General features: G+C 42.4%; 1 protein-coding gene across 1 annotated transcript in view; it reads right to left on the bottom strand.

The window, feature by feature from the left end:
* LOC119660220 (organic cation transporter protein-like) overlaps positions 1-17,784 on the bottom strand; it is a 35,088-nt gene that overhangs the window by 10,677 nt on the left and 6,627 nt on the right. The window contains exons 2-3 of the mRNA XM_038068658.1: positions 15,267-15,442; positions 14,995-15,178 (exon numbers count right to left, since the gene is read on the bottom strand). Coding sequence (XP_037924586.1) covers positions 14,995-15,178; positions 15,267-15,442 — 360 coding nt within the window. The remainder of the gene's footprint in view (positions 1-14,994; positions 15,179-15,266; positions 15,443-17,784) is intronic.

Below are 17,784 nucleotides of genomic sequence, written 5' to 3' on the forward strand. Positions count from 1 at the left end.
AAGGCAAGATGGTTTTCCAGCCTACCCATTGGGAATTTTCTTTTATGAATGTCCGCTGATCGCACCGATCATTTATTTGTTAGGAGGTCTTTGGTGATCTTTCAGCTAAGCTTTATTTTTAATATTCAAATTTAAATTCATGTGAGAAAAGCAACTAACCATTAATAATAACAAAATAAAATGAAGAAAAAATATGAAAATAATATAAAAACACCCGGAAGGTCTCTCGTTTGTGGGAACCCCCCTTAAACTACATACAGAGTCATGCTTTCGCTGTATGCACGTGTTTTCATAGTCTGCATATACCCAATAAATTTTGTCTCAGAAGGTGTAGCCGTTTCCGAGAAAAATTGTGTAACAGACAGACCGGTGACTAGACAGTGATTTTAATAAGATTTAGATAGATGAAAAGGCAAAGGAATGTGATAATGTAAACCAAGCATTTCTCCTGAAAATATAATTTAAAGGAACCTCCTCTCCACTACCTCGTTGGAGCGTACATTGCGTTACCGATAAAACCGGTGGATGATATACATGTATGGTAAGGTAAACCCGTGGGTACCTTTCAACCACGCTGCTTGTGTCACGAGATAGCGTTCATAACTTCACATCACACTATACACAAATACTTTTCCATTGCCGACATCGATCCGCTAGCTGGAAACGCATCTAGTTACACGCTAGCATACAAAGGTATATGACGTCAAATGTGTCAAACATGTGGAAAAAATAATTTGCACGCTAAGAGCTGATGGCAAACAAGGACGCGACTACTACAGAGGTTTAACCATAAACTAGACAGCTACAGAAATGTAAGTGGGCTGCAAAATACATGAACAGCAATACATTGGAAGAATTGAAAGCGAGAAGAAAAAATTGGACAAAAAGTCCCCTAATAAAATCAAGCATCGAGGGCAAAGGAGTAGCAGGTAGCAACGTTCTAATATCAGCACCCCAAAATCTAAATTGCTGACATTTTGGTGGGATTCAAACTGCAGATTCTCAATATACTAGAATGCATCCACCTTCGTTTTTGCGACTAGATGAGAAACTACCGATATTATTGAGACATCCTCAGGTAGCAGGTAATCTCCACCTCTAGCTGTTCTATACTGAAATCCATAGAAATGAACAAACTTACACTGAGCGCCTGAATCGCGATCCCTAGAAACTGCATCAAACCCATTGATGGAGTTGAACCCATCGGATCACTATGAGCTTGAGAAAAGCTTTTAAGGAAAGTTCCCTCTCAGTTTTCCGAAAAGAGGAAAATGGTGGAAGTCAGATTTGTCAACATATGACTGAAGTCGGTACGAAGAGAATCTGGAAGTTCTTAAGAAAGGCGTAATTTCCACCAAAAGATCATCATGGATACATTTCTACAAAGAGGTAAATTTGTTCAACGCAACCACAAAATTAAAGCGCAACCTAACCACAGAGCATAGCTAATAACTTCATAACCTGGTTCTATTCAATTTCCCGAAAGTATGGTACTACTTACTACTTTATTTTTGATTTCCACTTGATGGTAAAACTAAGACCTCTCATTTGATACTCTACCTGCCTATATTTGGCGGAAAAAATGGGCACTCCCTTTTGCATGCATCGGGACCCCCTTAGGCTCAACGTTGAACGATTTTACTGTTATAATGCATGTGTGGCTGTTTACAGTTCCAATCTTCCTAGCAAATTGCATGGCGGTAATGCATGGCTCACAGATCCAACTGTGAAAGGACGATATGGACGTGCAGTTTCCAAACCACACACTTTATGAGTCAGGCCATCATGTTTGACACTGAACATGGCATCTGAATTAAAGGTAATACTTTATAGTCCTTTTTCCACGCAAGGTGATAAAGTCAAACGGTGATTGCCAGTAACTTAAGCTTGGGGCCTCGAATAGTGTACCAGAGAAACAAATGCAAGGGACATTCTATTAGTAGCTTTTACGTAGTTCAATATACATACATAGTTCTGGCCAGAAAAGTTGATGTAAATCCTTTTCGGAGGAATATCTTCAGGGTGCGGTTCGACCAAACTTGTGGGACTAGAGCCTAGGGCCTTACGGGCCTCTACACGGGCGAGTTCATTTAATGAGTACCCCATGCGCACCGGGGCCACAGAACTTTCAAAGACTTAAAAAGAGGGTCAGTGGAAAGGGCAAAGGAATAGACAGACTGCCATGTCATGTGGGCAGGACTTTGTATTCATCAATTAAATTATTGAATTGGAATTATTCCACTATGGTAAATTCCACCTGATCTCTCTTGGTGGCAGGACCCGCGACACGCCGACCAAGAAAATTCATCCAATGTCTTTAGAAACAACCTCAGTCGATGCGATAGGTAGACCCCGGTCCTGTCGAGAAATTGTGGCGCGGCAGGATCTGCAGCATTCGAAATTTATTTCGAACGTTGCGAATGCGGACGGGTAAATGGCGCGGAACTCTCCACTCACTCATTTTAGAACGCACCAAGGGAATGGAGAATTAGCGGTGGAAAAATGCCGTTGGTTGGCCCCGCGGAGCTGGTATACGGGGAGAACCCAAGACTCTCCAGCGATCCGGTCTTCGACAAGAGATCGGGTCTCACGGAGTCGGGGTTGGTGCGTCTGCTGAGGGACAATCTCCGACGCATCAAAGCGCCACCACCCACTCGACACTCGCCCACACCTGCCTGTTCGCCAAGGAGCTAGACACATACACGCACGTTCTGGTCAGGACGGATGCCGTCCGGAAGCCGCTGCAGCCTCCATATGAGGGCCCGTACCGCGTTTTCGAGAGGGGAGAACATTTCTTCCAGCTCGAGATCGGTGGACACAAAAAGGCGGTCTCTTTGTCCAGACTGAAACCCGTGTGCGCCCCGAAGCAGCGTCGTGTCCGTTTTGTGGATTAACGGGGAACGGAGTTCCAGGATCCGTCGCCGAAACCCCCTAGGTTTCGTCTAGGGGCGGAGTGATGTGACACGGCAGGATCTGCAGCATTCGAAATTTATTTCGAATGTTGCGGATGCGGACGGGTAGATGGCGCGGAACTCTCCACTCACTCATTTTAGAACGCACCAAGGGAGTGGAAAATTAGCGGTGGAAAAATGCCGTTGGTTGGGACAGTAAGGACCGCATGGAAATAAGCCGGTCTCTTCAGTTTTCAACTGCGGCGGTGAACACATTTATACTGCTCTTTGTTCTGATAAGTCATAAACTGTGGGATCAAACGTTTTTATACCATCCATTTTGTACCGCCCTTCATTATTAAATTAAAATTAAAATATTCAAAATATGTAAGAAAATAAATAGCTTGAAGAAGAAAAATATCGTAGTTGAGAGTGAAAACCGCCGCCGCCGATTTTCTAAGCAATAGAGATTTACTTCTACCAACTAAGATGTCGCTGCTGAAGTTTCTTGCAATTGTTCGAAGTTTTTGAAAACAAGTTCGTAAGTTGACTACGTGTTTAAAAAATGGGCAAGGGACGCATGAACGTCGTCAGGGCCTACGTAACTTAAGCCGAGCAAAATAATTACGTGTCTGCAAGCTAAATATTGGCACTCTCACTGGAAAGACCGAGGAACTTGCAAGAACTATTGATGCAATACACGCTACGCGGTTACTCATGGAGAAACACCGTAAGAAGCATCGTCCTCTTTATATTGCATTTCTGCATCTGGAGAAAGCGTTTGACCGTGTGCCACACAAACTCATGTGGTATGCTCTAAGACAACACTTAATGCCAGAAGAACTCGTGCACTGGGTTCAATTGCTCTATCACGATCCGAAAAGTAAAGTTCGAAGTGTGGCGGGTGTATCAAAACCGCTTTGTGTCTCTCTTGGTGTTCATCAAGAAAGCGCCCCCTCACCACTCCTCTTTATTCTTGTTATGGACACTGTCATACGGGACAACGTCCAGCGGCCTATACACTGCTTTATCGAAATGACGTTTTCCTAGTTTTAATAGCAAAACTAATCTCGAGCAACTTGTCCAAAAATGGAATGATCGCCTCATGCAACACGGTCCAGATTGAATCTGAATAAAACTGAGTTTTTGACGACCGCTCTTCATGAAACAGGCACAATCACTGTCAGCTGCAGTGACCTGTCCAGAACTGAGTGATTTAAATATCGCGGGTCAATACAGTGAGCGCAATTTCTATAGGCACACCCAATTTTTTTCAATTTTGAGATGAAATTCATGTTAAAACAAAATATTATATTCAAAGTAAAGTGGACACATTTATTTTAAATTATAATACAAACAAAAAATTAAGAAATAAATATTATTCTTAAAAAAATTAACAAAAAATAGCATTTCAGTGGGAAATTTCCATAGGTGCACTTTCATTGTGACACTTTTACCAATCGAATAAAAGACATCAATCAAACTTTATTAGTAGTATTATTATTATTAGTATTATTTCTTATTATTTGAAATATTCTGTTTGGCATTGAATTAATAAGGGTTCAGTACATTATCATCGATTTCCCCCCAGCACTCTAATATTTTCTTTTTTAATTCAGCGACTGAGCTAAACTGCCGCCCATTTGCATAAACCCTTCTGGATAGTATTCCCCAAAGGTTTTCGATTGGGTTTATGTCGGGACTACGGGAGGGCCACTCCATTATTTTTATGTTTTTAGAATCTAGGTAAGATTTTGTGAATCGGGAAGCATGGACGGCGGCGTTATCTTGTTGGAAAATAAAATCTATGTTATTTTTCTCGTCTAGATATGGGACAAGAATAACCTCTAACAAATCGGTGTAAATGTCTGAGTTCATTTTTGTGGGTACTATCCCAAGACGAAGTTTTCCATGATAGGAGAAAGCACCCCAAATCATTAAACTTCCACCACCAAAGTTTTTGCTCATACGCGGAGGGTTATCTTTTCGTAGGTCGTGCCAGTAACAACTAAACCCATCGGGGCCATCTAAATTGAATTTCTTTTCATCAGAAAAGATAACTGTTTTCCATTCATCTTCCCATTTCATATGTTTCCGTGCAAAATCTAACCGGGCGGTTTTATGGCACTGTGTTAGGTGCGGAGCTTTCGCCGGTTTCTTGTATTTTAAATTGATATCGGCCCGCAAAATTTGCTGAACACGCCTCTTTTTGATGGGAAGATTCAGTTTGGAAACAATTTCAGCCGGACTTAATTTATTTTTCGTCGCTTCATCCTTAATTTGTGTGATGAGCCTGTTTCCAACTTTTTTGTTTCCTTTCGGGTGCTTTCGGGCGGCGTATTTTTCCCCTAATTTGAAAAAATTTCGGATAACATTTAATGATCTGCCGATTTCCTTTGCTATAGCTCGCATACTGCATCCCAGATTCTTCATAGTGGCTGCTTTTACTCGTTCTGTTTCAGTTAATACTTTTCCACGTGGCATACTGTTGTTGCTATATAAAACAATAATATAAGACTATGGATTTTATCATAACCTATATAACATTAAACAATACTATTACTAATAACACACCGTTTTTTGTACGAAAAGCCCCCTCTAAACAACACCCTATAAATTTTTTTTTCCTATGCACTTATAGAAATTGCGCAGTTGAAAACGGATTTTCACCATAAAAAAATAGAAATTAGCACAACTAATCAGCTGATCACATTGCAAATGTCAAAACGCCTTCCCAGCAAACCCGAGAACAGATATTAATGCAAGTGGTCATGATACAGCAAGCGTTCTTTGTGCCTTCCTTGAAAATTATTAAAAATGCCATAGCACCTATAGAAATTGCGCTCACTGTACTATCAGCCAATAGAGAACTGCGTTATGAAATTGCTTCAAACATGAACGAACCTGGATGAAGTGTTCCGCAAATGGTGTTCTTTGTGATCAACATATCAACGAACGTCTCAACTTTAAACTTTCACCGCAATGTCGTCCGTTCTGTCGCTCTCTATGGTTCTGAGTGTTGGCGACTATAAAAGACAATGAACGACGTCTTGCGGTAATGGAGACGAAGATGTTGCGTTGGACTAGTGGCGTGACGCGTTTTGATCAGATCCAAAATGAGGATATCCGCGATCGATATGGGGTTGCACTGATCGTGGAAAAACTGCGAGAGAGGCGTCTTCGATGGTATGCTCACGTAATTCACGCTAACGAGAATTATTTTGCCAAGATTAGTCTGAACATGGAAGTCGATGTTAAACGACTAAAAGGTCAGTCGAAACGCCGGTGGCTTAATACGCTGGATGCGGATTTAAAAGCTTCGCGATTGCATCAATATCAGGTATTTGATAGAACCAAATGGCGAAACCCATCACGACGTGCCGACCGACGAAGAAAAAGAAGAAGAAAGTATGCTAGATAGATAGATAGACTAAGATTTATGATTCCAACAAAAGACGGCCTAACTGAATATTTAATTTTGAGATGTTTGGCGTCATAAATAATTTGGAAAAATTGGTAACATGTCTGTTACCTTTTCTTCCATATAAAGTGAAATTACGTATATTTTCGAAGGTGACTCTAATAATTTGGCCACCGATTGTAAGTTATACTCATGCGAAGTAATCAGTGTTTTTAAGGCTCGGTTGGAGAGTAGAAAGTGCAATCTCTGGCACTTCCTGAAGCAGTTTCATTACCAAACGCCGTAAACGAAATTACAAAATAGGAATTGGGGAGCATACCATCGCTTCCAAGCCCGCCATCAAATACTTCGAAGTAATAATAGTCGCGAAGCTCAGTTATAAGCAACACGCGCAGTGTACTTCCAACAAAACAGGGCCACGGCATACATATTTGCAGGCTGCTTATAGACAGGGTGGTGAGCTCCATCTTCCTCTACGGCGTTCCTTTCCCTAAGACATTGCAGATCTCATTTAAGGCGCATAGGCTGAGAGAAGTCCACAGAAGGATAGCCTTAAGAATTTGGGCTGATGCCAACTGGCATCTTGGCAAATGAGATAACGAACATATAAAATGTGGAATCGCACGCATGGAAGTTTCCAGGCTAGTGTCTTGAAGATTTCTTTCTTCTCGGAAGTTCGATAGACAAGCACAAAACCTTAAAAATCTATCCGGCAAATACACGTTCAGTTACTCAGCGGAGACTTTTCTCTCACTCTCTCTACTGCACCGAAAGTTATTGTTTTAGCATTAAGCAGTACTGACAATGTCTGGAGAAAGCATTAAGGTTTCGCAACGAAAGATTCTATCAAATCTCGAACCAGATCTTAGATAAGGTGACTCAGCTGTGAGTCAAGTCCTAGAATTCCGTTACAATGAATTTGCTAGTTTCAAATTGAACTGCTGGGCCACGGCTAACAAAATGGGATCCAACTTTATCGGAAAGTTTATGCACATTCCAGTAATCCTTGTCCCAGGCGCCTGAAAATCGCAGACTCATCATCATCAGCTTTACTCTAATATTATCTAAATAGTCATGATATGTCTTACAATTATCTCTAATGATAAATTTATCTTATTTTGTTAGAAGTCTCGTGTAAATTAGACACAAATAATAGAATATACTCGTAACATGTGTGCCTCCCACCCAAATTCAACAGCACATATTTCGCTTCTAATCAACGACTCATGCAGTGATTACAGTACTGCCCCTGCCCCTTTGAGACATTATAGTTATTATTTCTGCAAATAATATCCAAAATTCATAAAGAGATACTATTATGGTATTCATACGTAAAACCACCACGGAATTATTTATAGTTCTGTTGATTTACTGTCATTTCTTCCAGACGGGCCACACGTTGAGACAAACAAATCTTAAATCAAGGTAGAAACAATCTGAGCTACGTATGTAGTTCTGTTTGCTTTAAAGTTTGCCCTCGTGTTTAGATACAAGCATGAATCGGTTTCGTGTTATTCTGATTGATTTTGTCAATTGTTATGGTACCGTGCATGTAATAAGCCTCAAATAAGTTGTTTTCTGTTTCTCTACTTCATAGTTTTTAACGATATTGATATATACATATCTAGGCACAAGACACAAGAAAGACGTGGATATCTTTTAGCTTGTAACTTTTGATTTCGAATTTCTTCATCCAACGACAGCCGGTTTTTATCATACCATATTTCTACCCTTGCGGGGTTAGGTAAGTTTTCCCTTTAATAAAACAGAAGCTTCCAACTTGCCCCTAAGTCGTCAATATCAAAGAAAAGTTTATTGTCAAGAAAGGCGGAAATAAACTCGATTGGACTACAATGAGATTGCAATCGGAATAGGGGATGCGGTGAAGTTTTGACAAATAGCGTCCTCTCGATCACCGCCATCTGTCTCGGAGTGATCTGGTTAGTCCCTCACTTTAACCGATATACATATTATTGCTGAACTATTTGCGAAAGTGATATCAATGTCACTTACTTCCCGGGCCATTCAAAAGTATACGACACACTACGCTCGTTAATTAAAAATAAAGTTTGGCGCCTATGTTCCCAGTTAAAGGAGAAAGATATCATAAGAAATATCTACCAGGAATGGAATAATCCACGGTGCTCATGGAAAGATGCTAAATTATCACCTGGGGAAGCTAGGGTTATCTATGAACACTGTAGAGTAGCAAAACCTCCTTCATGTCTGTGCCCGGCAGAAAGAATACTTAATACCAGATGCCAGGTTGGTATACTTGGAAATAGGGAATATATTAAAATTCCTGCTGGTTGTAAGCTTGATCGCTATACTGTAATTAATAGGTATATTATAGTCCTTAAAAAGGGACTATGGCGCGGCAGGATTCGCGGTATTCGAAATTTATTTCGAATGTTGCGAATGCGAGCGGACAGATGACGCCACCCGCGCCCTCCACTCAGTTCAGATCTCGCCACAGGAGTGGAGATCAGAGTGCCATGACTAAATAGGATGACAGGAGAAAAATAATTGCCGATTTTGAGACGTTTTGAAAAAAAGAGTTGTGTTTGATTAGTAAAAAGTGGCGGTTGATTTCATAGTTATCAGATATCAGTTTTAAACTAAATAAAGTGTTTTGCTTGTAATCCTTTAACTAAATAAAAAGTTTTGTTTGTAATCATTAAACTAAATAAAAGGTTTTGCTTGTAATCGTTTTATCGAAAATATAATTATGGCTGCGATATGATGGAATGATTTTATTGAGGATGAAACTAGTCTTAACAAAAGTGGTAGCAGAACCTAATATTGAATTACTATTACTATTGGATTACATCAGTATCAAACTAAATTGAATTTCGCTCGGATTTAAGGTTGATTGCATCGTATTTCGCGCCGGGAAGACAGTGAACGGCCGGTTCCGAATCGTCAAGCCTTACTCACGCGACTCATCAGTCGTCAATCAGAATTTCTCGAAGTAAATCGAAAGGTTCGCACTGAACAATTATTTTTCTCCTGGTATGCTATTTAGTCATGGCACTCTGATCTCCACTCCTGTGGCGAGATCTTAACTGAGTGGAGGGCGTCGGTGGCGTCATCTGTCCGCTCGCATTCGCAATATTCGAAATAAATTTCGAATGCCGCGAATCCTGCCGCGCCACAGGACAATATTTCTTCTAAGACCCAGTGAAACTTCCCTTGAGAGGATTATCATTATCATAACTAACAAAGAGCTGGGCAAAATGAAAGGCCAACAAGTTTGGCCAATAAGACCTGTAATATCTAATACTTTAAGGAAAGGCGAAGGCTTCGTAGAAAAGAAGGAAACAAAGAACATGGAGACCATGGACTTCAGCCGGAATGAATAAATTTAATAGCCTCGCAAGCAGAAAAAGGATGCGAAGCAACACTCTTTGTATAAAGAGTTTTACCCTACTATCGTCCTCTTTTGCCTGGTATTCAATTAATTAGAATATCCTAGCTCAACAGCGCTTAAGACATCTGCTTGCTCTCTTGCCAAGCCACAGACTTTGCCGAAATGGCTATTATCATGGAAAAGAAGACTACTAGAATCGAACTGAAGATAATCTATGAGGGTACTCTGGCCTGATAGGATCTGGGAGTCTTTTTAATTTATGGATGGAGGTAGAAATCTTAGAAAGACGCTGCTGCGCCAGGTTGCAGCAGTGTATGTGATTCGCACCCACTAAAACCACACCACTCTTCTACTTACGCGGGATCACCGTGAAGTACTACTTCGCGGGGGAGGCTCTGGTTCGCTACACCAACTTGTCTATGTCGCGTCTCCGTCGCGCCGCCTTTCGAGCTCGATCCAACTCCAGGATTTTTGTCTGCACCACGGCTACTGCCTCATTTATCACCATCCAGCTTTCCTCCGACTTCAGAATCTCTTCCACCAGGTTAGAGGGCTCGATGCCGCCCCCAAGATGCTGTTCAACCTTACTTTTCTGCTGCAGAAATCTGGGACAACGGAACATAACGTGCTCCGGGTCCTCGGGTGCAGCACCGCACTCAGGGCAGTTGCGAGACTCGTCCAAATCGAAGCGATACAGGTACTTCCTATAGCCACCGTGTCCCGAAAGGATTTGCGTCAGGTGGTAATTCAATTCTCCGTGCTTTCGGTGGACCCATTTCTCGATACACGGGATCAATGTATGGGTCTACCGGCCCTTGTCGGAGTTATCCAACCGTTGTTGCCACTTGCCACAAAATTCACCTTCAGAAACATTTTCAGAAATCCCCATTCACCTCGGCAGGATTTGCCTTCCGTTTTTCGTAGAGCCAGTGTGCCTCGCTAGAAGATCTACAGGGATCATTCCCGCGATGACACACACTGCTTCCGTCGAAGCCGTCCTAAATGTGCTTCATACCCTTAGCGCAATTGGCCGGTATGCCGAACATATCTTCCTCCGGCTTACAGCGTGGTACAACGCTCCCGCCTAGACAAGGGCCGCGTATAGCAGGATCGACTTCACCACTCCTGCGATGAATAGCCTGCGGCTATACTTCGGCCCTCCCACGTTAGGCATCATCCTTGCAAGGGATAAGCTAACATTTGCTGCCTTGCTTGGCATCGATCATCACCCCCAGGTATTTGATAGTTGACCTCACGATTGCCAACCTGGATATTAACCGTGTTGTTCATACTGCGGTTGGTAATGAGGACCACCTCCGTCTTTTCGTCCGCCAGGTCTAGCTTGTCCATTCTTAACCATGACTTGATGGTATGAATGGCTTCATTTGCATAAAGCTCAACATCCTCGGGATGCTTTGCAATTGCAACTACCGCCAGGTTGTCCGCAAACCAATCAGCGTTGCTTCCTCCGGCACGCGTAGGCCAAGCACTCCATCGTACATTATGTTCCACAGCAGTGGTCCCAATACAGAACCTTGGGACACTCCTACTGTCACAATGCACTTCTTTGGCCCCTCTAGGTTCCTCCTTTTTTCCACGGACCTCTGGAACCCCGTCGCAGTTTGGACAATAAGGTGAGGTGTCCAATTTAAACCTGTACAGGTATATCCTGAAGGCAGAACATACCGTTAAGGCTGTTCTTCTGTAAACCGTACTCAGTTTATGTGTATTGCCTAAAACCTGCAGTGCTTTTCCCCAAACTGGGACTGCATACAGCATGATAAAACTCACCACCCTGGGTATGAGCAGCCTGCAAGTATGCCGCGGTCCTCCTACGTTCGACATCATCCTTGCGAGAGACATACTCGTGGTGGATGCTTTTTTACAAATATGCTCTATATGCCCATTCTGTCGGAAATCAGATTTCCCTCTTTGTCTCGGCAGGATGAGCATCAAGTTGTACAAAGCTTGATCTTGCTGACTTCTTGGTAAAATTTGCGCGCCTGGTTGGTTCTTCCGGTCTTCTTTTTTCCGTCTGTGAAGTCACTTTTCCGCTCGACGGAGTTCGTGATAAGTCTTTGCGTATGCCCGCGTTTTCTGTGAATGTAACCTTACTCGGTATACAGCATTCTTCCGTTCCGTTGCTAGCTTACATTGATCGTCAAAGGAGCCGTTCTGACTTTTCTTGCGGCTGGGGCCAAGTATGTTCGTGATCATTTGTTGATGTTTCATCTCCAGGACATCTGTTAGTTGCGGTTATTGTGGCATCCATTTCCCCTCTATAGTTGTTAGGGAGGACTTTTTTGTGGATGACTTCAATATTCACTCTCACCTGATTGTCCGAAGGGATTATAGGCGGTGATGTAATTCAAGCCCGGAGCACTATGCCACCGAGTGAGGTAGTGGCGTTCAATCCACACCTGGTCAATTTGGTTGAAAGTGATCCCGTCTGAAGAGGCCCACATATGTTTTTGGACCGCTTTCCGCGCAAACAAGGTACTTTCAGCAGCCATATCGTCCGATACTGTTTACTGAATAATCCGCAGTCCGTTTCATTGGTATCCTTATGCAAGCTTTGGGAGCCGACGTATCGCCTGAATACGGGCTCCGTCCGTTCTTGACTGTCGAAACCTCCATGTATGATTTTGATAGCATATTTGGGATAGGCTTCGAGGGTCCGCTCAACTGCCTCGTAGAAGGTGTCCTTCTCCGACTTTGCAGTCTCCTCGGTAGGGGCGTGAACGTCAATGGAGCTTGTATTTCGAAATATGCGCAGAGTGCATAACATTTCGCTTATATTTTCAAAGCCGATAACAGCAGGTTTAATTTTTTAGCTTACAAAGAAACCTACTCCGAGCACATGATTTACTGGATAGCGGCTAATATATGGTGTAACGGCTCTTTTCCAGGAAACCGGTCCCTGTCCATCGTATCTCTTACAGTGCTGTTACATCAGCCTTATATTGAGACAGGGTATCGGCTAGCTGCTCAGCAGCATTCGCTCTGTACAGGGAGCGCACATTCCATGAGAGAATGCGTAAATCCTTATTCCGTTGTCGTTGCCGGGTTCGTCGTTTTGAAATCCATCCTGTCCAAGGCTTCTTCCGTGGCTTCATAACTTGTGTTTTCCATGTAGGGTTATCAGCCCTACCCAATACTCAGCCTCGAGAACCACTTGGTACAATTTGTCCCGTTATTAGGCGCGGGGGACTCGCCTTCATCGTACTCCGTCTGCAGTTTTTCATAAAAAAGAACTCCCAGCGATCACCACGTGGAGGTGGAGATAGCGTTTGGTAATGGAGCTGCTGTGTTGGCTCAGGAATCCAAACACTATTTGCAGCATATTTGGAAATGCAATATAAGCTTTCAAATAGCAGCCTTTGGAGGGACGCATATTGGAAAATATGGTAATTCCCCACCCACGCTCGAGTTGCAAAGACATGAAGGTCCGAGGTGTTAAACGTAAATGCCGTAAATGTCGTGTAAGTATAATCTCACGGTCCTCTGCAGACATAGATTGATTTAGGGACCACAATCAGAGTCCCGCCGAGATCGGCACAGAGGTACTGGTTTATACTGAATCCATGAGAGCCCTATCTAATACCTCTGCCGCAATGACTACGGCGGCCAAGTTGCACACTAGAGCCCACAAGGGGCTCTGCTCGGCATATGAGCACAACCTCTCTGAAACTGAGGGGGCCAACTGCAAATAATCGAGCCGGGAGCACATTTCCCACAAATTATTCTAGGACATATGCTTGAGACGGCCATCCCGATTCCGATGGTACCACATAACCTCCGATAAGCTTCGTAATAACAGGCACTTCAAGTGAGTCCCATTGCAGACTCGGACCTGATGGCCTTCCTCGAGTACGTGGGGGCGAAGTGCAAGGGTAAGTGTATTATCTGATTCATTTCTTCCAGTACACGAAGAAAATCCAAAGTTTTTGCAAATATACCCCAACGTCTGCAGAGTTCAACTAGTAACATATATGCATTGAGCATGTTAGACTACCCATCTTAGTATGATCCTGTTTTGGTGTGCAGTAAATTTACACAAAACTTTAAAAACAACCTCGCATCTAATCGAGGATTTCAGTCACTAGGGAAAGATCTCCAATTTACAATGGTCAGAAGGAGAAGTTCCGTCGTGGAGCTGGTCGAGCTGGTATAATTTTATTTTCCAAATTTTGCTTCGCGTGAGTTTTTTAGTAGATTCTAGCGATTTTCCGCAGCTTCATGTTTCAGCATCAGGTACGACCATGGAAATTTACAAGAATGACATGAGGGGAACTGGATCAAACAACAAAAGATACCACCCCGAAACTACCTAGCAGACAGTCGTTTTTGGAATAGCTTAGCCCTTTTAGTTGGCCATAGTCAACCCGAATAGTTCTACTGAACATCTCTCAATTTAATTTCCTAAAAACAAGGTTTCGATTCATTTCTGGCAATTTGCTTTTCAGTGGGGGTCTCGCGAAAAAACTCCAACGATATATAATTTATTTACATTCAAACTTTAAAAATTGCCCTAAAGACTAACTCGATACAGATAAAGATGGTCCTCAAATGCGAGAGAATTCCACACTAACTTTTCCCATAGGGAATTGTCAGCAAATTTAACGCTTTCTCGGTCAGTTCGGTATCTCTGTGGTACTCTTGCGAAAGGATGCCACATGAAACATAAAAAGATCCCAATCGTAAGTAGTTCCCGGTTGAGTGTAAGGGGGGAGGCGAGGCCCATACATGCATAGGAGGTGTGTTAAATATTTTTGTACCCAGTATAGTCGTGTAGGGTATCATATAAAAGATCTCGATACTAGTTACAAAGGGAATGAGTGCAGGGATCCGAAATGGGTCAGTTATTTCAAGGACTCGTTCTCAGAAACTATCCAACCAAAATGTTGGAAAAAAATATGGTGGACCATAAACATGGCGTCTAAGTCTGAAAATACTTTCCAAGTTAACAATAGTATATTAACATATTTATTATAAATATGTTTTTTTTGGAAATTGACTGCGTCCTAAAGCCATCAAGTTGCAGTAATGAAGAGCATAATACTATCAAGTTTGGTGGAAATCGCACTATTACTAACAGAGTTGTAATAGGTCAAAATTATCACTTTTGTTCAAATTAATTGGATTTTAAGACTAAATGTCAGTATCATACTAAAAGGAATCGTCTGACAAACTAAAGACATAAAAGAAGGAAGAGGAGGGTGTAGATTACCGAGTGTAGCCCTACTTTCCAGAAACTTTCAAATCTTTCAATAGAGCACCTAAACAAATAAGAGAAACAAATAGAAACTTACCTCTGCAGTCATACTTCGGTAGCCAAACTCCAGATTATAAATCCATTTATCACAGCCATTTTTACTGGGGATACCCTTCCCATCGACTATATCCGTCAGCTTTGTGCAGGAAGGGTTCTTGATTTGTGAGTAAACTTCACGTATTTGCTCGAACGTCATGTTTTCGAGCTTCTCGTGGTAGCACCTGTGTTAGATATTAATTCAGATTAATGCACCCGCCAATCAACAAACAAGAATCTGCACCCTAGAAGTAGCTCTAAGATGATACTCACCAATGCTCCGGGACGAAACTTATGATTGTTTGCGAGAAATAATGCATAGACACCATGAGGTTGATGAACGCGAAGTAGCCCAACAAAATCAGTTGAAATCGGTTGAAGTTTCCGCACTTCTCGAGCACCTTGTCGAAGTCCATTTTTGCGAGAGCCAGGCACTTTGGGTTCTGAAACTGAGGAGAAATTTCACTTGATAAGAACAGAACTTTCACTCCAGTTGTCTTTGATGCGGGAGAGAGGACTCCGAACTTTGCGGTTTTATGAAATAAGCCGAGCAGATGAGCCGAACTAATTTCACTACATGGTCACTATTTGAACATCTCATTCAGAGTGACAATAGGAGCTTATTCGGAATGTTAGACGCTGATCAATTGATTAATTTATTTTTATCGATCAATTTAAGAATATTGGATGGGGAAGATGTCTTAAGCGTGAAGCGTCTTGCGTTGATCGCTTTGATTGCATAGAAGCTTCCTTTAATTGCATTACTTCACACAGAGATGTGGTGTCTCTATTTGCTAGCATACATGGGATTGTGGTGATAACATTGTTGTGATTATGATTCCCATCAAGGGCGCATGATTTTTTGATTGCCAGAGTGCAGACAAGTCCCATTTGGATATAAATCTTCATCGAAGGGAGAGGAATGACGCACAGGGTAGCTGTGTGTTAAGATTCTATAGATGCAATGTTTCCTTCATGTACGTGGAAAGTAGAAGTTTATGCAGGCAAAGTTTAATGACTCTTCTTACGCTTTAATGCTTATCTCTAACTCGGCCACTGTTAGTGCGTTTTTTTCATAGCGTTCTTCATATGCATGAGTAAATCTTTATTTGTCGAAAAATGCTGCAGTGATAAAATCAAAATTTTTTCATAAAATAACTTCGTTGAGAATAGTGAAGATTGCACCAAATTTCTTAGTGCAATTTTCAACCTTTTTCCAGAACACTGTAGATAAGGCATGCGTGTAGAAGCCCTGGACATGAAGGTAAATACATTTTTTACTGAGCAGAGCTTCCGAAATTTGGTACCGGCGAACTTCGGGAGTGGGCAAGTTAACGTAACGTGAGTAAGAAACTTGGCCACTATGGTAGATAACTCCACAAGGGACAATAGTGGAGCCGAATTTAATACAATCCTCCAATCCTTCCCCCAAGTTTCGACAAGTATTACATTAGATATACCAAGCATTATTAGCTATTCCGCGTAGTTTCAGCATGTCCTGGCAAACTTATATCAAGAAATTTACTCAATCATATCGGATTAAATAGTGTCAGATTTGGAAAACGACAAATGCTAAGCAGTGCGCAAGCGAATATTCAGCGCCTAGTCAAATCGGGAAAGTTAGAAGATACGAAAGTTCTTACGGGTCCTCAGGATAAATAGATTTATGTAATGCAAGAAACTAAGTGTAAGTAACCAACTATTGTCAATACATTTAGTTCAAAAAAACATTGTAGGGTATAGAGAGTCTGGTCCCTATTGACCAGTGCCCCGTGCAGACCGCCGTATTCTTGATTCTGGCACAGGAACTCTTGTGATGGGGTTTTATTATAAGCGGGGCAAATCTTCCAGGTTGTGAGCCTAAGTAGTACAGCGAGATTCCGCCCTTGACGGTCGTCGGCGGGACAGAGACTGCACCCACCGAAGGACTGCCAAGAGCAGAGCCCCACCTAGCCAATCCGCAAGTCCGCTCATTCCCCTCTACATTCCTATTGCCGGGAACACAGAGGAGGGTGACCTTGAGCGTGCCGGCCGGACTGTTCAGCTCGTATTTGCAATGCCCCACAAGCCTGGAGGATGTTGTCGCTGAGTACAAGGCCTAAATGCCCGCTTAGCTGTCGGTCAGGATAGCTATGTTACGCTTGGGGATAGAATCATGTCCCAGCCATCGACAGGCTTACAGGAACACCAATACTTCCACTTGGAATACACTGGCAAGACCTGGGAGACCACAAGACTTAGATAAACTGTGTGTATTCGAGAAAAACCCCTCAACGACTCCACAAAGTTTCTTTGAACCGTCGGCAAAGAATACTGTGTCATAGCCTTGCAACATGTCGTCGGTCTTTCACCCTGTCCTGGTTGAATATCCACAGGAAAGTTTCTCGTGAGGTTCAGTTTGTGTGTCGCGTGATCCGTAGGGAATGCCCAGATTTCTCGAGATACCTCGTCTAGAATGTTACTATGGCCTTAAGGGTTTACTATCCATCATTCAGACTCAAGTAGTTTGACGGCACTGTACACTACAACGTATATGGGGGGTAATATGGGGGTCTAGGGGAGCAGATGACATTGAGAGCATCTGTCGGGCAGGACTGCAGAGCCTCTGTACTACTTGCGCATGTGATTCATTGAATCCTATTAAGCTGTGTTTTATTTTACTTTTTGCTCAAAACCTGCAACAATACAATAGAGCCATACGTTAGAATGAGACGCACACCAGCTGTGTACATTCACAGAACCATCCTCGACCGAAGACCCTATTTCTGTAAAAAGGTTCTCTTACAGACAT

Source organism: Hermetia illucens, chromosome 6 (genome assembly GCF_905115235.1).
Source record: "Hermetia illucens chromosome 6, iHerIll2.2.curated.20191125, whole genome shotgun sequence".
In the NCBI taxonomy this organism is placed as follows: Eukaryota; Metazoa; Arthropoda; class Insecta; order Diptera; family Stratiomyidae; genus Hermetia; species Hermetia illucens.